The 24,504-nt window shown below is 35.4% G+C and overlaps 5 protein-coding genes and 1 pseudogene across 6 annotated transcripts; all 6 read right to left on the bottom strand.

The window, feature by feature from the left end:
- Window positions 1–633: 633 nt before the first annotated feature.
- LOC130470700 (carboxylesterase 1-like) lies at window positions 634–1,647 on the bottom strand. Its single transcript, XM_056841225.1, has one exon. The coding sequence runs from the start codon at window positions 1,645–1,647 to the stop codon at window positions 634–636; it is 1,014 nt and encodes a 337-aa protein (XP_056697203.1).
- Window positions 1,648–2,577: 930 nt separating this feature from the next.
- Window positions 2,578–3,069, bottom strand: LOC130470698 (RING-H2 finger protein ATL13-like). Its single transcript, XM_056841224.1, has one exon. The coding sequence runs from the start codon at window positions 3,067–3,069 to the stop codon at window positions 2,578–2,580; it is 492 nt and encodes a 163-aa protein (XP_056697202.1).
- Window positions 3,070–5,196: 2,127 nt separating this feature from the next.
- On the bottom strand, window positions 5,197–6,416 carry LOC110782434 (carboxylesterase 1). The gene has a single exon (XM_021986585.2). It carries the CDS (start codon window positions 6,336–6,338, stop codon window positions 5,244–5,246), a length of 1,095 nt encoding a protein of 364 aa, XP_021842277.1. The 5' UTR covers window positions 6,339–6,416; the 3' UTR covers window positions 5,197–5,243.
- A 117-nt stretch (window positions 6,417–6,533) lies between these two features.
- LOC110782435 (carboxylesterase 1-like) lies at window positions 6,534–7,862 on the bottom strand. Its single transcript, XM_021986586.2, has one exon. It carries the CDS (start codon window positions 7,680–7,682, stop codon window positions 6,675–6,677), a length of 1,008 nt encoding a protein of 335 aa, XP_021842278.2. The 5' UTR covers window positions 7,683–7,862; the 3' UTR covers window positions 6,534–6,674.
- Window positions 7,863–8,819: 957 nt separating this feature from the next.
- Window positions 8,820–10,172, bottom strand: LOC110782238 (carboxylesterase 1-like; annotated as a pseudogene).
- A 5,479-nt stretch (window positions 10,173–15,651) lies between these two features.
- LOC110782433 (uncharacterized) lies at window positions 15,652–21,091 on the bottom strand. Of its 2 annotated transcripts, XM_021986584.2 has the most exons (4): window positions 19,908–21,091; window positions 18,425–18,871; window positions 18,273–18,323; window positions 15,652–17,526 (listed from the first exon to the last, which is right to left on the bottom strand). In XM_021986584.2, the coding sequence occupies exons 1-4, from the start codon at window positions 20,809–20,811 to the stop codon at window positions 15,998–16,000; spliced, it is 2,931 nt and encodes a 976-aa protein (XP_021842276.1). In that variant the 5' UTR covers window positions 20,812–21,091; the 3' UTR covers window positions 15,652–15,997. The 2 variants fall into 2 exon arrangements, with proteins under 2 accessions (XP_021842276.1, XP_056694269.1); XM_056838291.1 differs by lacking the exon at window positions 18,273–18,323.
- Between the last annotated feature and the right edge of the window lie 3,413 nt (window positions 21,092–24,504).

Genomic DNA, 24,504 nt, shown 5'->3' with positions numbered 1-24,504 from the left:
AGTTTAAACGATAAAACTTTTACCACTAAGCTATTACATGTTTCATGTTATTATTGCAAAAAAATTTAAGTAATTGTGAATGTTATTAATATAGTAACTCGAGACATTGTATTTCTTCTTCCAAGAAAAATGCTGCCCGAGCTCAGTCCGTGGCCCATGAAGTCGTTCTTGTTGTGAGCCGTGTTTTTTTCGTACTTGATCATTTCGTGCCTCAGGCCGACCCGGCCTAGTTCCATGTTTAAGTAAGACCGGTTACATACACATGTATCATGTATGGTCGTTTATAAGGTGAAGAGGCCCTATGTATTTCATCCTTCTTCAAAATATTATTCTCATTCTTTTAACTTTTCATTTTATTAAACCCACCCACCTATAATAGGTGGGTAGCTGTTTCAACTCAATATCTCTGATTTTATTGAACATTGGAGGAAGGTCATCTTTATTACTTCCCATATGTGTGCAAATGCAATATAACAATCTGTATCAAACAATCCAAAATTGTAAATTGAATGCATGATTTATCACTACGTATAGACTTGTGTGATAAACTATTGTGATTGCAAATTGATACGTTGAGTAAATTATGGAGTATGATTTTATTTCAATTTTCTAACTGAAAAGTGTACAAATATTTCAATAAGGAAGTATGGAAGGAAATACACTTCGTGTAAATCCATATAGTTTTTCAATTTCTGCCGTTTCATTAAGAAAAACACCATGGTAACCTCCTATACTAAAATTACCAATTACATTCACCCCTTGTTGTTTCAAAAAATCAAACATCATCAATTGCCTATCAATAAGTATGTCACCATTACAACCCATTATTGTAATTGGCCAACCCAACCTTTTAATTTTGTCCAAATTCCTGGATCCGCCACGAATAAGGGGGTTACAGTATAGGTGGTCCCTATTAGTTCCAAGTGGTAATGATTGATTCCACAAAAAATCCATTACCACCAAGGGTAAACCAGGCGTATTGGCCGCTTTCCTCAATTCGGATCCAGTACGGAGTACCCCGCCTATAAACGGTTGGACTAGAACCAAACCTCTAATAACCAACGGTCTTAACTCGCGGACCATTAGAGATGCGCGTAATACTGCGTTGTATGCTACGTTGGCCCCTGAACTCTCCCCCATCACAATGCACTTGGAAACGTCAGCGTACTTTCTAACCCAATCATCATTTTTCTTCTTCACCCATTGCAATGCCTCCAAAAAATCGTCGTATGCGGCCGGGAGGCGGTTCTCAGGTGTGAGCCTGTACTCAACCGAGACAATTAACACGTTTAATTTCCCCGCTGTCTTGGAGAGAAATAAGTCGAAGCTAGGGGTGGCCGTGCTTAGGATAATGAACCCCCCACCATGGCCGAAGATTATTACTGGGAGGTTCGCGAGATTCGATTTATTGGGTAAATAGAGTCGAATCCACGTCTTTTTAGTCTTGTTGAGAGTAACATCTCTAGAGAAAGCATGAGAAATCGAATTATTAGGTGGGTTAGTCGGGTAGAAATCTTTCGCTCGAGTGAGCGACCCGTCCGGGTTTTTGGTAAGGTGCATCAATTTGTAAGGATAATCGGCGAGAGAATTTGGATCTATATCACCGGCTTGGATAAGTAATGCGAAGATTGTAAATAGGAAGAACATTAGTACTAGCTTAATTGAATATTCCATAACTTTTTATTTTTGCTTAATTAGATTGTGGTTTGAAGCTATGCAAATAGATGTGAAATAACTTTTTATTTTTGCTTAATTAGATTGTGGTTTGAAGCTATGCAAATAGATGTGAAATAGCGAATATATATTATATAATATGGTTTACATAGATTTCGACAGAGGGGTTACTCGTATTTGTTTGAATAATATTTCATATTTGATGAAAAATAGGGATTACTTAATCTTAAAATAGCATTTATGCTTTACTCTAAGGGTGTTAATTAAGTCAAATCATGAGGACTATGATAAGGATTAAAGCCTCCTTAATCCCACTAGAGTAATGTTATCGTTGTGTAATTTTTCTATTAATAATATCTATGCGTTTCATATTAATGAAAACAACTAACACTACTAAAAAATGATGTGATTTTTTATTTTATTTTTTCATCTAAGAAAAGAAAAGAACAAGAAACCCCCAATCACACCGTAACCCTTAAAAAGCAAATAACCAATAATCTATTAATTATACTATCAAAAAAGTATGAAATTACAAAAAGTTGTTGAATGAGAACTTTGATTTTAGAAAGGAAGACAACAACAAGTTTTCTGTTTTTTACAAAATTAAAAATCAAAATATAAAAATCACGAAAAGTAATTTTCAGTTTTTGTTGTCAGTTTTCAAAATTAACATGATTACAATAGGTATGACTATTTTTTTAGTATTCAATCTAAATCATATGACTTATATAACAAAAAAATCAAAGACTGGAAACTGACAATGATATCGAACGGGCCTTAATCAGCTGTTTTTTTTTTTTTTTTTTGAATGAGTCACAGAAACAATATAAGTTACAAATTGAGAACGAGATATTCGAATTTGTAATCTATAATAAACAGACACTCAATCATACTACATAACTATTAAGCTAAAACATCATAAGTTATAGATACACGACAAATAGGGCAAGTATGATGCCCATTTAAGAACCATTGGTTGATACAATAAGTATGAAACCTATGCCCACAACGTCTTAGTACTCTTAATGTTGTTACACCACCATCATAATTCAATTGTTCGTCAAAATTATCTAAACAAATTGCACAATCCGAGCAACTTTGAGTGATTTCACGTACCTTCTCTTCATCTACCGATGATGTTGTCGCAACTTCATCTGAATCAGACCCGATCTCAATCACTCGTTCCAATTGAGGTTGGGGTGGGAGGATAACCGAAATCGTGGCAATAATAGGAGGCAATGTGACCGTGGAAGAAATTACTTGGTTGCGTACATTATTGTAAAAAATCGACGACCTCCGTTTAAATCTGAAGTAGATATCGATGGTTAATATAATGATTAATACACACCAAACACAGAGAAATAGTATGGTACCACTATATTTTTCTATACCCATTCTAGTGTAGAACATTCCCTGTTCGACAATTCTTAATTTCTACTCTATGTTGTACTCTAATTAATCTTATATTTAAAGTGATTTTATAGGTTGAATTTGAAATTAATGGAAGTTAATTATTTAGGGCAATTGTTCTCTTCCTTAATTGATATGATATGTAGCTAAAATGGTAAAAAAATGAAACAAAAATCCCATAAAACGTGTATTTTCATATCATAATGAATCAAAGATATGCAAATAAGCGTAATTAAAGGAATATTATTCAACTAATTTACCGATTAGATCCAATTTTGTTGATTGCAATTGATTTTACTGACTCATTATTGATTTTGTTCCGTAAAAATGTTAAAAACTTAAAATCCCTAAAAAAATTCGTGGGTAGTTTGACGAAGAGAAGCATAGACTTGGACCACTTCAACTTGTAAGCCCAAAAGAGATCTCATAACTAAAATTAATTAATTAATTAAGCAGAAGCAACTTATTAATACAAACTTTTCTATAAGACGGTCTTACACAAAAAACTCCTTTGGTATCATATAAGTTAAGCAATGGAACCAATTAGTTAAGCACTTGAACTAATTAGTTAAGCAAAGGAATTAATTAGTTAAGCAATTGAATCAATTAATTAAGTAATGTAACCAATTAGTTAAGAAATTGAACCAATTAGTTAAGCAGTGGTCTTTCCGGTAAGGCGGTTTTACACAAAAGTTGCCGACTTATTAAGGCCCTCAAAATAGCTGAAGTAACTCGATAAGGACTCGTTGGGTATCACAAGGGTCGTAAATGAGCCGATACGTTCGCTAACAACTCGCAAACAAGCTCGCTCAAAGCTCGGTCAATAATTAATGAACGAGTTTGAATAAAAAAATTAGGATCGATAAGTAAACGAGATAAGCTCGAACATCGTGTTCGGCTCGTTAATGTTCACGAGCACTCGTCTATATCTCATTAAGTCATTAGTTACTTGTTTATAAGCTCGTTTATAAGCCCATTTATAACTCGCTCAACCTCGAAAAAATAATTTAAATGGATTAAAATATAAGTTTTCTTTTAAAAAAAAAATATGACCCCTTAAATGTCAATTAATGTAAAAAACGAAAGTGAATCTATCATCTAATATAATATTCCATAGAATATTCTAGCCATACTTATATTTTGTGAAGTTTCTCCTTGATTATATAATTTAAAGATTTCTCAAAGCTCGTTTAGTAAGCTCGAATAAAGCACATCTAGCTCGAGCTCGAACTCGGAATCAAGCTCGAACTAAACGAGCGAGCTCGATCTGAGCTCGAAACATCCTAATATTTAGCGAACAAAGCTCGAACAATATATTTCAAAAGCTCGGTTAAGCTCGAGACAAGCTCGAACAGTGAAAATCATTATAAAACTTAGCTCGAACAAGGTAAAACTCGAATCGGCTACTGCCCTAGGTATAATATGAAAATAATAAATTGGAATTCGGATCATTGGAACTTGGAAGTAACTAAACCACCAAACTTTTAAAAACAATGTTGCATGACTTTCGTCACAACTCACAAGTCTTACAGGCTTCTGACATGTGGTTATCCATTTCCTACATTTGTAATAAGAGGAAGCCCATTTGGCATTTGCTGTATAGCCCAACCCAAACGACCTTATAAACAAGCATGATCAACTATAGCACAGTCCGCTGGTCTCATCCGACCCCGCATGAAAGTGCAGGTCTGGGTAGCCTAAAATATACAGTTTTAGACCAAAATTCAAGCCCGAAATAAAAGCCTATTTCAGCCCGTACCAAATTTAAGGGTCTGGACATGATTTTTTAAGTTAAAATACGATCCGACTCGAATTTGATCACCACTAGATTCGAGCTAGTCCCGTTTATTAAACGAGCTTGAAATTTTGTTCGTACTCAAATATTTGGTAATGAAAGTGAACGAGTTGTACCCAAACTTGTTCACTAGACGCTAATGAGCGTATTGACATCCCTATACGTTAATTGTTCAATCGGATCGGGTCAATCTGATCCACATACGCAATGAAGAAAGAAATCACCGTCCTATATATATGCTCTCTATGTCTCAAATTACTTCATTCACTTTTACGTTTTCATTTGTAGAGAAAAATGGATAAAAATTAACAAAAAAATTACGCAATAAGAAACTAAGTAACATTATTAACCAAAGACAAATTTATTAATCCTTAAAAATGAAAAACTTGTTAACAAACTCAAACAATTCAATCGTCTTAGAAATATCAGATACAAACATTCCATGACTACCACCTTTGTCGAACATAGCCCTTACACTCAAACCTCTTCGCTCCAACACCTTAACCAACTCCACATTCCGGTCAAAAAGCGGGTCACCGTCGCAACCCGCGACCCCAATCTCCCAACCCAAATCCCGAACCCGGTCCCATAACTTCAACCCGTCACCTACAAACGGGTCACAATACTCGTGAGTCCGGTTCGACCCGACGGGCAAAGCTAGGTCCCACATTAAATCATTCACCACCAAAGGCAAGGCTACATCATTTCCCAAACGGATTTCGGATTCAGTGCGGTCAACACCACCAAAATACGGTTGGATCAAGATCATGGCTTTGATAATCAACGGTTTAAAATCGTTGATCTGATTTGCTGCCTTTAATCCAGCATGGTAGACTATATTACCCCCTGCACTCTCCCCCATCAGAACACACCTCGATAAATCTCCATGCTTTGTTATCCACTCGTCTTTCCTTTCTTTGACCCAAGTCAACGCCTCTAAAACGTCGTCGTATGGAGCAGGAAGGCGATGCTCAGGGGCGAGTCTGTACTCGACCGAGATAACCAACGCGCTGAGTCGACTCGCCATATTTGTACAAAACTCGTGAAAAACAGGGGAGGCGGCGCTGCAGAGAATAAACCCGCCTCCATGAATGAATAGAAGTATTGGGAGCTTCTTTGAGGAGGAAGTTTCGAGATCTGAAACGTTTCGAGGGAGGAAGATTCGAACCCAGGTGTTCTTTTCGGTGTTGATGACGACGTCTTTGGAGAGAGAAAGAGCGGTGGAGTTTGTGGTGGAGGGTGGGACGGTGGGGAAGAATTCAGGGAGGCGCGTGAGTGTGCCGTAGGAGTTGGGGATGATGTGGAGGCGTTTGTAGGGGTTTATTGGAGTTGGGTTTGGTGAAGTTGACATTTTTTGGGATTGAAGAAGTTGTTGGATGGTGATGAGGAGGATGACAAGGAATAGTAGCACGGTGGTTATGACGGCGGCGGTAGTGGTGGTTGTGGGTGTCCTGATCATTCTATGTGAGGAGGTAAAGAAATGAACTTGATCACATAGTGGTTTGTTGTATGTGCTTTCATCTTTAATTGCTTTCTTAATTGGCACTCAACAAAATGATTAAATATTTAGTGAGTAATTAATTAAGTCTGTTTAATCAGCTGAATTCCATCCCTAGTCATGTGATTTTGTTACAAAATTGTTACTAATTAAAAATTGAAGTAATAATCATTATCATTATGATCATTTATTGCTACAAATATATCAAACGAAACTACGAGATCAGTTATACACAGACCCTCAATCAATATTAACCACTATATCAAGACCTTATCGATAAAACGAGGCGTAAGTGGCTTAGACGAAGACATCTTTCACAAAATCCAACAATTCATTTGCCTTATACTTAGAGGGATTACCCACAAACATTCCATGTTCACCACCTTTACAAAACATAGACTTCACATTCAGTCCTCTTTTCTCCATCAACTCCACCAACTTCACGCTCCGATCATACAACGGGTCACCATCACAGCTCACGACCCAAACCCGCCATCCCAATTCCCGAACACAATCCAACAAACCCGAACCACCCCCATTAAGAGGATCGCAATACTCGTGACTCCGGTTCGCCCCAACGGGTAACGAGATTTCCCAACACAAATCACAAACCACAAGTGTCAAAACATGGTCATTAGCTAACTTCAACTCGGATTTTGTTCGGTCCAAACCGCTAAAAAACGGTTGGATCAAAACCAAACCCTTAAAAATCAACGGTTTAAAATCATCCACCCGACCCGCTACCATTAGTCCTGCATGGTAGACTATATTACCCCCTGCACTATCCCCCATCATAACACAACTAGATAAATCACCATACTCCTCTATCCACTCATCTTTACCATCCTTGATCCATTTTAAAGCCTCCACAACGTCGTCGTACGCGGCGGGTAGACGGCTCTCGGGGGCGAGGCGGTACTCGACCGAGACTACCAACGCGGCGAGCTGGCTCGCCGCGTAAGAGCAGAAATCGTGAAAATTTGGGTGTGCGGCACTTGCCACGACAAAACCTCCACCGTGAACGTACACTAGAATGCGACGTTTCTCCTTTTTTTTCTCTAGGGAGTCGTATCGAGGGAGGAAGATTCGAACTGAGGTTGACTTTTCAGAGTTAATCACGACGTCTTTAGAAAGGGAAGGGGAGGAGGCGGCGGCGGCAGCGGTGGCGGTGGAAGGAGGGACGGTAGGGTATAACTCGAAAGGACGAGTGACGGTGCCGTCGGGGTTAGGGATTATGTGGAGGGTTTCAGTAAGGTTTGGGATTTTGTTTAGGAGTTCATAGAGGTTGTTATTGGTTGATGCCATTTTTAATTTGTGAGCTTGAAGTGTTGGACTTAGCTAAGTAAACGGGTGATTGATGGATCGGGTTTACGATGTGAGTGATGATAACTTAGATCTTATTTTGTGTTGATGGAGTGTTTATATTAGTGTATTAATAGCATGAAATTGATACATGTTTGATACTTGTTCCCCAAGATTGTTGTCTAGTTAGTGTGCAAAAACCAAGGTCATCTTTGGTGGGCGTTCAATTTTTTATTAAAAGTGATGGTGGATTGGAGTTGATAATAATGTTTTTGATTCTACGAATTTCCATAGTTTTTGTCGAATGGACGTACTAATTTTATGCGGTTTGCATGGTATTTCGATGGGCAGTATATCTCACAGCTATAGTTTTTTCATACTTAGGGTTCGAACGCGAGACTTTGATTAAGGAGCAAGAAATCCTATTTGATGGATTTGATAATTGATATGCATGTGTACAGAAACTATAAATTATGAGTCGTGAGAGTGATGGATAGCTCAGTTGGTTAGAGCTTTCATCACAGTTCTAGATGATCCTGGATTCCTGGTATCGATTCTCATCCCCGACCTTGTGGCTCATTTGCAACAAAAAAAAAAGTCGTGGGCTGTTTAAAATTTAACTAAAATTAAGATAATTTTGTTGCCAAGCGGGTTACGTTGAATAAGAAGGGAGATGATAACTACTCTCTCCGTATTTATTTAAGAGATACACTTATTTTGGCACGGGTATTAAGAAGAAGAATTGAATGAAATAAAATAATAAAGCAAGTGGGATTGGGTAAATATTTTAAGAAGTAAACAAGCGGGGAATTGGTTATTTTTTTGTTTGACAACAAAAAGGAATTGGTTGAAAAGTAGAAATTGCTTATGAATTTCCCTCAAAATAAACAAAAAATTGCTTAAGAAGATGGACCAGGCTGACAAACTTACTCAAAGAACCAATATAATAATATTGGGCGCAAATAGGGTAGCGTAGACCCAAAATAATGCAATTTTAGACAATTACGAGTTTGGATCTAAATTTATCTACTAGGATGCTTTCTGTTTAGCAGATTAAACCTGAACTCATCTGAATTTTTACGGAATTGATTAAATTTGATATTAAATAGTACTTGATTGTACGTAACTTATTTACTGAACACTTACAAATTACAACTTATCTTCCTTTAAGGTGAAGAGATTGCACCTTTAATCTTGATCAATCTACCTTAAATACGAGAAAATAATCTGTCAGAAAAAGGAAAAATAAAAGAAAAGGAAATGTTTGGTTGATGGAAACTATATCACAATAGACATGTGGCATAACCTTCATATCGGTTAGGTCAAGCAGGATCCCAAACAATCTGTAACTGATAGGCCGGGCTCGATCATATGACATATAAGTCACAATGTAATTTATTCACCAGGTCCACCAACTTATGTTGGTTAATTACATGAATACTGACAATTAAATTTAATTCATTATATTACAATACCACCGATAATTACCATATGTCAAACGGGCCGTAAATATCTTACACGAAAAAGTCTTTCACAAAATCTAACAATTCATTTGCCTTATACTTGGAGGGATTACCCACAAACATTCCATGCTCCCCACCTTTACAAAACATAGACTTCACATTCAGTCCTCTTTTCCCCCATCAACTTCACCAACTTTACGCTCCGATCATACAGCGGGTCACCATCACAACTCACGACCCAAACACGCCATCCCGATTCCCGAACACGGTTCAACAAACCCGAACCACCCCCTTTAAGCGGGTCACAATACTCGTGACTCCGGTTCGCCCCAATCGGTAACGAAAGTTCCCAACACAAATCATTAGAAACAAGTGAGAAAATATGATCATTGACTAACCGTAGCTCAGACTTGGTTCGGTCCAACCCACCAAAATACGGTTGGATCAAAACCAAACCTTTAAAAATCAACGGCTTAAAATCATCGACCCGACCCGCTACCATTAATCCTGCATGGTAGACTATATTACCCCCTGCACTATCCCCCATCATAACACAACTTGAGAAATCACCATACTCCTCTATCCACTCATCTTTACCCTCTTTGATCCACGTTAAAGCCTCTAAAACGTCGTCGTATGCGACGGGAAGACGACTCTCGGGGGCGAGCCGGTACTCGACCGACACCACCAACGCGGCGAGCTGGCTCGCCGCGTAAGAGCAGAAGTCATGATAATTTGGGTTTGTGGCACTTGCCACGATAAAACCTCCACCGTGAACGTACACTAGAATGCGACGTTTCTCCTTTTTTTTCTCCAGAGAGTCGTCTCGGGGGAGGAAGACTCGGACCGAGGTTGACTTTTCAGAGTTAATCACGACGTCTCTGAAAAGAGACAGAGCGGAGGAGTCGGTGGTGGAAGGGGGGACGGTAGGGTCGACCTCGAAATGACGAGTGACGGTCCCGTCGGGCAGGGGCGGATCTTGGGTGTGGCTGGGGTGGGCCGGCCCCCCACGCCGGAAAATTTTGTAGTGTATTTTTAGTTACGGCCCCCCTAAAATTTGTATATAATTGTATAATTACATAGTATATTGCTTAATTTTTTCTACCGGCCCCCCTCGTAAAACCGTTCAAGGTCCGCCACTGCCGTCGGGGTTAGGGATTATGTGTAGGGTTTCTGTAAGGTTAGGGATTTTGTTTAGGAGTTCATAGAGATCGTTGGTTGATGTCATTTGAATCGGATGACGGATGGATCGGGTAGAGCAGATGTGTTGTTGTTGATGGCTTAATGTTATGTTGTGTTGTCTTGTGAACTTGTGATGAGTTCTAATTAGTGTACGTATTAAATAGGATGAAATTGATTTGTTGATACTTGTTCCCCAAGATTGTTGTCGAGTTAGTGGGGGAAATCAAGGTCATTTTTGGTGGGCGTTCAATTGTTTGCAATAAAATACTCCCTCCGTCCCGAAATACTCGACCCGGTTTGACCGGCACAGAGTTTAAAGGACTTGAATTGACTTATTTAATTTAATAGATAGTAGTTGATAGTGGGGTATTATTTTAATGCAATTAGTGGGAAATGTGTAAAGGGGTGGGGTTGGGGGAGAGTAAGGGTTGCATTTTTAATTATTTTTTGTATGGAGTAAGGGGTAGGTGGGTTAATAGGGGTGGAGTGAGATATAATATAATATTGTTAGAATATTTCCATTTTTAGAAACAGGTCAAGTATTAAGGAACGACCCGATAAGAAAAACAGGTCAAGTATTCCGGGACGGAGGAAGTACACAAATGATACTCCCTCACCCCCACTTATTTTTTATATATATATATATTAGAATTCTTGCTTCTAAATATGGACCAAGCTAACAGAAATTTAGTCTCAAACAACCGGGCTATGTTATTGGGCTGATGTAAAGTCCAAAAGGCCCAATAAAAAAAACAAAGTAATGCGAATCTAGACTAATAATTTGCCAAGTTAGACACTAGTTCCGCACTTCCACCTCCCTCAAAATTTTAATATAATTGTATAAATTATATATTATATTGATTAATTTTTTAACTGCCCCCTCGTAAAATGGTTCAAGATCCGCCACTACACAAGGATAACGGATACAGTTGTAAATATCACTTTAAAAAGGAACGATACTTATTAATAATCTGATAAACATCTTTTTTCCAAAAGTTTAAAATCCTAAATTGTTCGATACTAGTCACTTTATAATTTTAATTATTAATGCAGTCGAAATCGTGTTATAAAATTGGTAAAATGAGACAGCTTATGATAGTAATTTTGTTATACACTCTAAATTTTTCAACCGGATATCATAATGGGTATTCAATATCCGATTTTGAACTTATCGGTTCGCTCCATGGATATCAATTTTAGTTACCGGAAGATACCCTCGAGTGAAACATGTTATTATTTCGTACCAGAAAACATCCAAACAGGGTCATAAATGTCCGACATTAGCGGTATTAATTATTTGTTTATTTAATACCTTAAGACTGTATTAGTTATTTGTTTATTTATTTTGCATTAATATCCTACAGTCCTACCCTTGATGTTAAAAACATGAGTGTTCAAATAAAGAATGTTTCTGGACTTTGGAATTGATTTCTGGTTAGGTTCAAATATGCCTTTAACATTTGTGGTTGTCAAATTAAAGGAATTTTCTTCAAAATTCTAAATATTACACTGTACAATCATAGTATAAGGGTGCGTTATATTAATCTGATTTTCATTCGTCGGCGGGGCGAGAGGCTTCGCTTCTACGACTGCTTTAGATTAACTTATATGAACTTATTAAGAACTTATTATACTTATTATTTTAATAAGTGAAAGTATTTTTATTTTCAATGAACTTATCTTATCTGATATTATCTGAATTTTTTTTTTTTTTTTAAAAGTAGAATTAAAGTGAACGAATAGGGCCAATATATCAAAAAATAATTCAGGTATGACTTCATAAGTTGGTTAATCACCATTGCCAATATATGGCACATCATGTTCAAAGTTGTTAACCAGTAAAAATAAAAATATGAAGTTATCTAATTGACAAGTATATAATTCATACTCTAAACCTGAAAACTAGTACTTTCTCCGTTTTTATTTTTTTTTATTTGCAACACTTTGACTTTTTGCACTTGTTAAAGATCTTCATTTTAATATGTGAATTGTTACCTAGGATCACTAATAATCAATACAACTTAATTACTTAGTAGATCAATTCCGATCTTATTTGGTTCATAGTGTGCTAGGGTTTAGTTATTGACAGTGAATAATTAAACAGTAGAACATAAATTAGTACGGAGAAAATAAAGACAAGCTAATTTGTTATCGATGAATTAATTTATTATAAAAAAAACAAAAAAAAAAACAGCTAATATGTAACGATAAAGTGTGTATAAACCCTCAATGCAAAGTACTCCATAAAGCTCACTAGTGAAGATGAATCCATGAAACAAATCCATTAGTAGTAATCTAAAGTTTGAGAGGCAAATTAAATACAACAAATTCATAGCTATATATATATTTTTGACATAGGATTAATTTTGCATTAATAAACAAAGCTATATTACTAACAAGTATATAGGGTAATAAATTCATAGCTATATTTTATTTTATTTTGAAAGGAAAAAATCATAGCTATATAACTAACAAGTATATAGGGTAATTCTTATGTAAAAAAAATGAAGTATATATAATAGGGTAATTCTTGACTAATGGCCTATTAATTGGCCTAATAGTTAAGTACGTGTTTCAGACGTGTTATGAGAAGTATACTAAAACACGTACGGAGTTCAAACTAGGTTATATGAAAGATAATATTTCATCTCCTTATTCAATCACTTGCAACATCCCAAATTCTTATATGAGACTATCATCACCATCAACTGGTGGTGAGACCAATTTACACTTGCGAATTTAGGTATGTTACTTCTATAGTTTAGACATGTTACTTTTTTTATTTATAATTTTAGAGGTACTTTTTTTAGTTTAGGTATGTTACTTCTATAGTTTATACATGGTACTGTTTTTTATACGGAGTAGTTTTAGGGAGATACCTTCTTAGTTTAGTTTAGACATGTTACTTTTTTTTATATAATTTTAGAGGAGGTATTTTTTTTAGTTTAGGTATGCTACTTCTATAGTTTAGACATGTTACTTTTTTTTTTAATAATTTTAGATGAGGTACTTTTTTAGTTTAGGTATGTTACTTCTATAGTTTAGACATGTTACTTTTTTTTATACGGAATAATTTTAGGGAAGGTACATTTTTAGTTTAGGTACGTTACTTCTATAGTTTAGACATGTTCCTTTTTTTTATATATAATTTTAGAGGAGGTACTTTTTTAGTTTAGGTATGTTACTTTTATAGTTTAGATCTGTTACTTTTTTTTTATAGTTTAGGGGAGGTACGCTATTGGTTTCGCGCTCGTCACACCATCAAGTTGATGGTGTGATTGGTCTCACAGGAGACGCGCTGTTGCAACATTTACAACACAACAAAAAGGAAATATCGATTACCAAGACTATAAAAAGAATGTTAGAGAGAAAAGAGAACCATAATATCATAATGTCATACTCGTACTAGTAGTAATTTTCAAATGACAAAAGTATTATATAGATAGATTAGACGGAAATTAATGATGTAAACCTAAACCAAGATGAATAGAAATATTTCTTTTTATTTTTGTGTAAACCTAAACCAAGATGAATACATAACACTATTTCTATTTATTTTTGTGTGTGTAATTAAGATCTCAAACTAGTTATCATGCACAAAAGAAAATACAATTATTACTATCACCCAATCTATATTATTAAAGTAGAGTGGTGAGTAATAAGAGACCTCTAAAGTCCCAATTCTCAAACCACAACTACTCCACGTCATCCCCTTAATTTCGTTAAATTAAGCTAAACCAAATAGGAAACTACAAAAACATGAAATTAAAAAATCAACAAGAGGAAAAAATTTACTAACAAAGAAAAGTATTAAAAAATTTAGTCATTTTAAATAATAATATGAATAAAGAAGAAAACTAAAATTAATGCTCTATTTACTAATTTTATAGAAATCTCGTGCTAATACACGAGCATACACTAGTTAGTTAATAAAAAACAATACAAGTAATAATGAAGTTGGCGGTCTAGCCAGAAATGGTAGAACACATTATATTAATTGATGAATTAGTATTTACTCCTTTTGTCCTTTAATACTCGCACCGTTTTGACTGGACACGCTTGCCAATACACATTTTTTACCAATAATATCCTCAACTACATATTATAAAAACTTATTTTTTTTTCAATATTATGAAAATATATAATATTTATTTTCATATACTAGAAATAAAATAGGATCAAAGTGAATTATGCAAATAGTTCAAAAAGTTAAAACGGTGCGAGTATTAAAGGACAGATGGAGTATTATCAAATCAAAAACATTCTTGACTGAGCAGTCATATTTATCGACTCACATCACACATCACATCTCCTACTTCGATTAATTAATTAAATAACAATACCAATAATAACAGCAACAACTGATCTCCTATTATTACACTTATTTAACTATCACATCATTTTTATTTTTTTGATAATAACTATCACATCTTTCCTAATAAGGAGTACGAGTACTTCAATATGCACGGTGGGTAGAAGTGTAGAACACAATATATTATTTGATGAATTAGTACATAATTATCAAATTAAAAAAAATTATTTACTGAGACAGTCACATTCATTGACTCACATCACAACTCCTACACTTAACTCCTAGCTTCAAATGTCCAATACTTCAATTAATTTACCAATTAAATAAAACTACTACTACTACGTACTAATTAATAATAATTTAATAATAACTACTTCCTCCGTTTCTATCTGTTTTTTACGTTTAGTATTTTGCACGCGTTTTAACGACTAATTAATGTGCATTGAGATTCTTCTAAATTTTTCATGTAAACAAGGAAAATTACGTTTATTTATAATGTTTTCACTCTTATCAAAATTCTGATATCGGGAAAATGAGAAAGATTTAATGTCTTTATGGAAAAGTGTGAGAGATTAAATGACTCAATTGATTTAATTGGTTAATATAATAATTGGGTACAAATTTTGATAGAATATTAAATCATTTATGTGATAATATAAAAGGAAATGTAAAGAACATTCTGAAACACCAAAAAAGAAAAACGTAAAAAACAAAAAGAGACGGAGGGAGTAGCTATCTATTAGATCTATCATCCATATACCTAACTGTTAAACCATACATAAACAGAATACTCCATGATATACAAGGTAAAAGGTTAGTAGAAAATGAGACATGATATGTGGTTCGATAGTTTAAAAACTAGTCTCTTAATTCCAAGCTCCAATACTCCAATACTCCAATTAATTACATAACAATAATAACAACTAATCGCACATCAAATTGACGTATAATTTAACTGCCAAATGGATAAAAAAATGAGTGACATGACATGTGGTCTGACAGTTAAATACAGATAAAAGATTAAACGAACTTTTAGAAGAACTTGTATAGTAATAATCATCCAATTAATTAATTAGTCACCTTCCAATATAATTTTTTCTTTTCTTTTTTTGGGAAAGAGGGTATTCCAATAACTTCTCAAGAAAACCCCCAAAAATATAAAACCCTAACCCAATGAACAGTCAATTTCATGGGCATTTTTCCTCTTTCAAACAAACCCCCCCTGACAAATCCCACATTCCCACAGTACCGTTTTCATTTTTTCACCCCCCCAAATATAGTGAATATTTTTTTAATAATAATAATAAAAAAGTAAAATTAATTGATTAATTAAAAAAAAAGACCTGTAAATTTTGCAGCACTTAACAGCACGCGGTAGAGGCGGCGGAAGAAAGCGACGATTGAATCTGCAACAGATGATGATAACAGTCAGCTGCTGTTGGTCTTTGTTCTGGGTTTTCTCCCATGCATTTTTCTTCTAACTCTTTTAGCTTTTTTCCAACTAAACCTTCTGATTTCACTTCACTTGTCTTTATCAAACACCCTATTCCCCACACATCCACTTTCACCCCATGCACCCCCCTCCCCATCTCCGGCGCCACCCCCACCGCCACCTTCTCCGCCGTAACACGGTTGTTGTAAGGGTTTATCTGCGGCGCCCCCACCGCCTCCTCAAACCCCGCCACAAACCACTCACACTCAGTCTCAGACTGATCAGACTCACCATTGCTCATGCTCTTACTTTGACCAGGGTCTAAGACCATAAGTACATTTTCCCATGATAAGTTCCTATGCATGAAGCTTAAATCATGTAACGCAACCAATGCTTTTGCTACTTGTTTTAGGGCTAACACGAGTTGTTCCGTGTTCTTCGGCTTTGTCTTGACCCCTCTCGGTTTGAACATTAGTGTTAGCTCGTCCTCGTCGTAGGAGACCATGTGTTCGGCGTGGGGGACGACTCGGTGGTCTAGCACCGAGTAGATCTCCTTCGCCGACTGCCAACTCCTCTTACAAGGGTAGTATCTTGTCACGGTAAACGCCGTCATCTCGACCACGTTACCATCACCGAAATCTATTCTTTCGTAATCACTGCAACTTCCACGATGACGATGATTATTCATACATTTCTCGGCTAATGAGGCTAATAAGATCCCGATCCTCCAACACGGGACCAACAACTTGACTCGCTCTGAAGGGTTGGTTAGGTCTAGTGAGTACAGATTGGTTCGAGTTATTTGTGATGGTGAAGAAGAAGATGGACTTAAAGCACAAAATGTGATGTTATGTCCAATAGCATAGTACCCTAACACATAAGGAAGATCATTATAAGTCCATGTGATTTTTTGTGTAATTGTTGAAGAAGGATCAATAAAAGGTTGTGAATCTCTAAGTTGATCAATCTCTTCACCTCTCCATAAACAAAGATTCTTCACCATTCCTGTTAAATTCGGCCATTGATCTCTACAACATTCCAAAGAAGAAGACGATTGTTTCTTTTTTAGTTCCTTTCTTGTAAAGACCATCTCAAAAGGGCAAAACTTTGATATAACTCGGTTAATGCAATCATCCCAAAGGGAAATGTAGGAGTCCCGGTTCGACGAGGTGGCGGCCGTTATGCTCGGGGTTGATCGGATGAGAGAGCTGAGGACGTCGATGGTGAAGGATTTACAGTCTAGTGACGGCTCGTTCGAGGTGGTGGTGGTGGTGGTGGTGGTGAAGAAGAGGTCCTTTCCATGGGGTAAATCGCGGTATATGTCCTTTCGAAGGGGGAGGCGGAATTCCTCCGGTGGTGGCTCTTGTATGTACCATGAGAGTTCGAATAAGGTTGGTAGTGTTGTTGGTGGTGATCTTAGGCATCCTAGGTAGTACTCTGTAGGATCTTGGAATTCCCCTACATTAAAAAAAATCACTAATTATAACCTAATAATAAACATTTATCGAAAATAAACTTCATCCGTTTTACAATAGATAAACATTTATCGAAAAAAGAATTAATGAGTAATATTCTAGTAGATTTAAGGCAATTTCGGCAAAAACTACTTTATAAAATTGTATTTTTATGAAAAACTATCTTATGAAAAAAAATAAATTATAATTAGAACAACTCTAATGGTGAGCTACAAGCTACGTACACTACAAGAAATTGTACTATTAACGACGGGAAATCTCGTCGCGAAAGGCCAATAATCGTTGATTAACGACGGGATTTCCTGTCGCGAGCCCGTCATAAAAGGGGGCCGTCGTTAATAGAAATCCCGTCGTAAATCCGTCGTAAACCCGTCGTAAAAGACATTTGCGACGATTATTCCCGTCATTGTTTGGTTGTTAGCCCCGTCGCAAAAGCCTAGGTTGTCGTTAAAGATACAAATTATTGTAGTGGTAGTAAAATATTATGTTGTAAACCTTTATCTGAATTAAAATTCCGTGATTGCTTTACTATTTCCATTTTATGTTCTATTGTTCCACACATGAGATACAGCTAAGTCAATATCGAAATCTTGAATCAATATTCATAATCCAATAATTTTTTGTAAAAGGTAATTTTTAAAAATAAAATAAAATAAAACACTCAATTTTATAACATAAATTTTGACAAATTTTGATTTAATTTATTTGAATATGATCAAAAGAACTTACATCTTGAAGAGGGTTCAGCAGCAATTGCAAAGGGGATTCTCTCATTAAAATCTAGGGGAAAAAAAAAGAAATTAAGAAATTAACATATGATCATATATATGCATTATGCAACAACATTGGACTAAAAGTAAAGTGTTGAGATTAATTATTACCGGCGGAGGAGGTGGAAGGCGGCGGCGATAGTGGTTGTTTCCTCCTCCCAAACACCTTGAGCTGCTGGCCGGGGACGAACCGGTCGACGGAGAAACCTTTAAGGGGCCCATCTTCAAAGGCTTCTAAAGAAGAAGCCACCATTGAATCATCAAAGTAAAAGAGTTCATGATCTGCATTCAACAAATTTGATGATCCTTGTATTTTTACTCTTCCTCTATTATGATACTCACCTTCCTCCGCCCATAGAGTGACCCATTCTTCCCATGTCATCCTCATCCGCCCTATACGGCGGAGCTCCACCCTTGGTGAGCCGCCGCTTGTGGTGGATGTCGGAGATATTCCGACGTTTAACGGTGATGATGATGGATGCGGGTCTAATGATGACCCGAGTAATGGGTTGGTTCTTGGGTTGTTCATCAAGTATGATTGCATTTGCCTCGTTCTTTCTGAAAACAAGAAAAGAAAACACCGTTATTACATTACTAGTTCAAATTACAGTATCATCATCAAGTATCATTGCATTTGCCTCGTTCTATCTCATTATAAAAGAAACAACACGCGTTATCACATTACTAGTTTAAATTACAGTATCATCAAGTATGATTGCGTTATCAAATTACTAGTTCAAATTACAGTATCATCAAGTATGATTGCAACATTGCCTCGTTCTTTCTAATAGCAAAATAACATAAAACGTGTTATCATATTACTAGTTCAAATTACAGTATGAATGTATGATCATAAAAAGAAGCTTGCATTTGCCTTATTCTTTATAATAATAAAAGAAGAACGCCCGTTAGCACATTTCTAGTTCAAATTATAGTAGATTGCATTTGCCTCATTTTTTCTAATATAAAAAAAAATAGAACGCGTTATCATATCACTAGTTCAAATTACAGTATGATCATAAAAAGAAGATTGCATTTGCCTTATTCCTTACAATAACAAAAGAAGAACACTCATTTATCACATTACTAGTTTAAACGACTGTACCATCATCAAGAAAGATTGCATTTGCCTCGTTCTTTCTAACAAAAAAAAAAACGCGTTATCACATTACTAGTTCAAATTATAGTATTAGCATCAAGGAAAGATTGCATATTTGCCTCGTTCTTTCTAATAACAAAAAAAGGTAGAACAAGTAATCAAACTACAATATGATCATAAAGGGAAGATTGCATTTGCCTTATTCCTTATAATAACAAAAGAATAACACCCTTTTATCACTTTTATCCCATCCCTAGTTTAAATTACAATATCATCATAAAGAAAGTTTGCATTTGCCTAGTTCTTTTTAGCAAAAAAAAAAAATGAACACCTATTCCCACATTACTAGTTCAAATTACAGTATCATCATCGTCAAGTATGATTGCATTATCGCATTAGTAGGTCAAATTATAATATCGTTATCACATTACCAGTTTAAATTACAGTATCAACTATCAAACATGTAATACTAATAATGTAAGAAAAAGAACATACCAGAAAACATGTTAGGGGGTGGATAACTCTCATCCCTACCAAAAGGATGAGGAGGTGGCAAAGATGTTTGAAGATGATGATGTTGTTGATGATGATGAACAAAACCAGAGGAAGAAGATGAAGTATTAATATGAAGAGAAGAAGAAGAAGAAGAATGTCTCATTTTAGGCCCCATAAATTGAGACAATTCATCAAAAACTTGTTCATCAAAAGAAGCAGGTAATCTATGAATCTTCCTTTCATAAGGTGAAAGTCTAAAATAGCTTTTCCCAACAACTTGTTGTTCTCTTTCACTTCCTCTTTCCCATTCATAAACCTTCCTGAATTCCCCCAACATGTTGTCCCACTTTGTCCCTGCAGTTTTCGCATCCCTATTTACTCCATGTTGGTTTAAGAATTCTGCCACTTCTCTGTCTTTCTCAGCCCTTGTCTTCCCCCTCCCACCACCACTGCTACCGCCACCGCCGCCGTCATCACCACCTTGGTATTGACCTCTCCAGGCTTTAGCTAGCCAAAGCATTTCATGGGGTTTCCATACTGGACTCACATACTTCCCTTTTCTAAACTGTTGTTGTTTTTTCTGTTCATTTTTGCTGGGATCAAGATCATGTCCAACTGGGGGTGAAGGTGAGGAAGATGACTCAGGGGAGGTTAAATGGGCTTGTGGGTTTGATGGGGATGGGCTTGATTCTGGGTTTTGAAGGCCCAATGGGCTTTGTTGCTTCCATTGATGAGCATATCTTGGACGTTTGACTGGTTCGAAATCAAAAGATGGAGGAAGAAACAGAGGAGGAGGAGGAGGTCCCCTGATTTTCTGGGTTGGTGGTGTTGTTGATGATGATTCTCTCTCATCTTTCTGAATAATACGTGGGGAATTTTCTCTCTCATCTTTCTTGTCACTCATTATTTCATCGATTTAACTAAAAAAAAAAACAAATTTTTTGTTTTGTTTTGGGTATTGAAGAACAGAGGAGTCTGTAATGTGATTTTTCTGGGTTTTTATGGTTGAATTTGTGAATTGGGAGGGAAAAACTAGGGTTTTTGGGAGGTTTATTTAAAATTAGGAGAAGATAAAGATAATTAAGAAAAGTTTGAGAGGAAAAGTGAGAAGAGTGAGAAAAACAGGGGAGGGGGGGAAAAAGTCGAGGGAGATTGTGGAAACTGTACTAATGAATGTGACTCTTCAGTTTTGGCATTGTTTCTTCAATTTAAATCCCAGTAAATTAATTATTTCTAAATACTCGCAACGTAAATGATAAAGGTCCCATAATGCGATATTTAAGTCGTGTCACATTGATGACATCACATATGATATAAATTGGAAACTAAAATATTTAAATATAACCCATCATACATCTTTCAAAAGAAGGTAAAAAAATCTTAATATTCTAATGTTTTTTTTTTCTACTACGTTATTTACATATTTTCGTAGTAAAATATTGGATTGGTAGTAAATATATTTTGATGAAACGTAACCTACGTGGCGCCTCTATGTACCAATAAAACTCCGACACGTAAGATTACGACAACTAAATATTGTCGCAACTTGCGATCTTTGTCATCACCCTACTCGCAATATTTTTGTCTTCGCGAAATTTATAAAAGTTTTGGCCATAATAGTTGGAAATGAATAAATATAAGTTGGGTTAATGGTGATATTTTAATTATTTATACGAGAAAGAAATAATAAAGAATTAATACAAGTGGGGTGAATAGGAGAGAAAAATGATAGAGTTCAGTTCAGTTCAGTTCAGTTCAGTTCAGTTCAGTTCAGTTAAGGCTCGGGAAAATAGAGCCTTATTGGTCTCATACGAAAAGAGGAAGTGTAGCAAGCATTCAAAAACGGTTAGAGAGACGTGTGTTGCAAATATTCAGAAATGGGGTATGCAAATATTTTAGGATATTTATTTAATTATTGATTTTATTTGATTTATGTAAATTATTTTTGGGTTTGAATTTTGATGGGTCAATTAGGATTGAGAGCGAAAGTACGAACAAAAAAAAAATGCATGATTAAATGGAGGAAGAGGGAGAGTAATGATTGTACTCAGTTTCTGAAATACGCGGCTCTTATCAGATTTTTGGTGCTGTAAATTTCCAGTAATGTAATCTAATGATTTTGGTAAAGGTAGATTTATTTTAACCCTTTTCTGATTTGGTTAGAGGTGATTAATATTTGGGCCGGGTTGGGCTTTAACACAAAAAATATATTCATATCTTAAATTGGTGCGAGCTTTTCAGGCTGGGAGTGGAATTTGGTCTAAAATTGTGTATTTGAGGTTGTTCAAAGCCGCGTTTATTTTTGTCGTGTCTAGTCGAACAAGCGGATCGGAGAATAGTTGATCAGGTCTACATTTGGAGTTGTTAGAATTATTCTTTACGGTTAAAGATAAGTGTCGCGCGTACTGTTTATGATATCCCACATTTGTTGCATTAAGGGTTCGTTCTATTCACCTGATTTTCACTTATTTTTCTTGAACTTATTTTATCTGAACTTAACTGAATTTATTAGAACTTGTTAAGACTTATTTTAGTTATGAATTATAATTGATCAACTCTTATTTTTACTGAACTTATGTGAACTCATTTTTCCTGAAATATGTGGAAATAAGATGAATAGAACAGGGCCTAAAAACCTAGTTTGGACTCTCGAGTCCTGAGTACTGAACACTCCCTTGTGCAATTCGAACGAACTACAACTGCATTAATTAGGTTCGAACATTTGAGTTCCGACTCCCGCCGGACATCTAACGGTTCGCGCTCTTTGTTTAAGTATGGATTCGACTAAAAGGCGGTGAGTTCTTTTGCGACGGGGCTAACAACCAGATAAAGACGGGAATAACCGTCGCACATGTCTTTTACGACGGGATTTTACATTACGACAGCCTCCTTTTATGACGGGTTCGCGACAGAAAATCCCGTCGTTAATCAACGATTATTGGCTTTTAACAACAGGATTTCCCGTCGTTAATGGTACAATTTCTTGTAGTGATTTCAATTTTTTATTTTATGAGTTAATTTGAAACTCATGCGATTAAAGTAGAATTAATGAATTATGATCTTCCAATTAGTCATTTTCATACAGAGTAATAATCATGTTAATAATGAAAAACTAGCAACATAAAACCAATTTTTTTTATAATTCTCTTAATTTTATTTTTCGTTCATAATTTTCTACGAAATACGTACTGGAAATAAAAGACGATAACGAACGGGACCTAAAATAATGACCTCTTAAATCACAAGATAAAAGTGGAAACAATCTAGGACTAGTAATTGGGCAAGTAGTAGTATAGTACACCGTATTTATATACAAATGGAGGCCGAAAGGTGATAGCTGATAGGGGATCTCCGACTTTATACCTGGGTCTATTTTACAGGGATGGATGGGGACGACACCAATCAATTTCCTCTTAAATTCGGACTTCACCAACACTAAAATATATGTGGAAATTTTGGAAAATGACAATTTTGGGAATTTTTTTTATTTTATTTTATTTTTTTGGGTGCAAACATTTTAATTTTTTTATGGGTATTGCTATTTGGAGCATTAACATTTTAATTTTGGGTATTGCTAGTTGGAGCATTAATATACTCCGTATAATAAATATTGTAAAACATATTTAAAATTGCCCAAAATCTTATAGTATAATGTAAAAGTTATTTATTTTGTACTCCAAGCGGAGTAATAATTAAATTTTCTTTTTTAGAAAAAAAATTATGGCTCCCAAATCACTCATCATGTATAAATTAAGGAAATTATTTGACCTTTTAAAAGCTTATCCATAAAAAATACGGAGTACTTGATAATATAAATAGCTAATGAAATTCAAAACATGTAAAAAGTTATTAAAAATTGATTCAAAATTACCCTAGTGTATAATAAATTTATTGTATATCGGGTGTGCACAAGACCTATTTTTTCTACTATTGATTTTTATCGGAAAAAACATCAATGTTGTAAGGGTAAGAAAATATAGCATATGTCTAACATTCTAAGCAAGATAAATTTTCTAATTTCGGAATTACGCAGTATAGATAAAATTCAGTTAAACAAAAAGGTAAACCCATATACGAGATGGTGAAGTTGGAAGGAAATCACCATGTCACCTTGTGACTTAAAAGTTTGGAGGTCATAAGGTCGATCCCCATCAACAACGTTATATTTAGGCTGACTAACCTAAATTATATGTTTGTTTAGTAGGGGTTAATTAACCCATGCATACTTAACCTAATTAATTCAGAAATGGGCATAACACCATATTATACGGATCAAAGCTAGGTTTAAGACAAAAATAGTTCCAATCTTTTTCTTTTTTTGGGGGGTAAAATGAATAAGGGTAGTGATCATGTTACGTTGTGACTTGAAAGTTTGGAAGTTACAAGATCGAGCCCCTTCAGCAACGTTATATTTAGGCTGACTAACCTGAATTATATGTTGGTAAATTAACCCATGCATAATTAACCCTAATTAATTCAAAAATGGCCATAATACCATCATTTTTGGCATAGAGATAAAAAGTTTAAGACAAAAATAGTTCCAATGTTTTGTTTTTTTTTGGTTAAAAAGAATAGGAGTAGTGATTTTGTGGTCATT

Source organism: Spinacia oleracea, chromosome 3 (assembly GCF_020520425.1).
Source record: "Spinacia oleracea cultivar Varoflay chromosome 3, BTI_SOV_V1, whole genome shotgun sequence".
Taxonomy (NCBI): Eukaryota; Viridiplantae; Streptophyta; class Magnoliopsida; order Caryophyllales; family Amaranthaceae; genus Spinacia; species Spinacia oleracea.
This window is presented reverse-complemented; position numbering and strand designations above follow the sequence as displayed.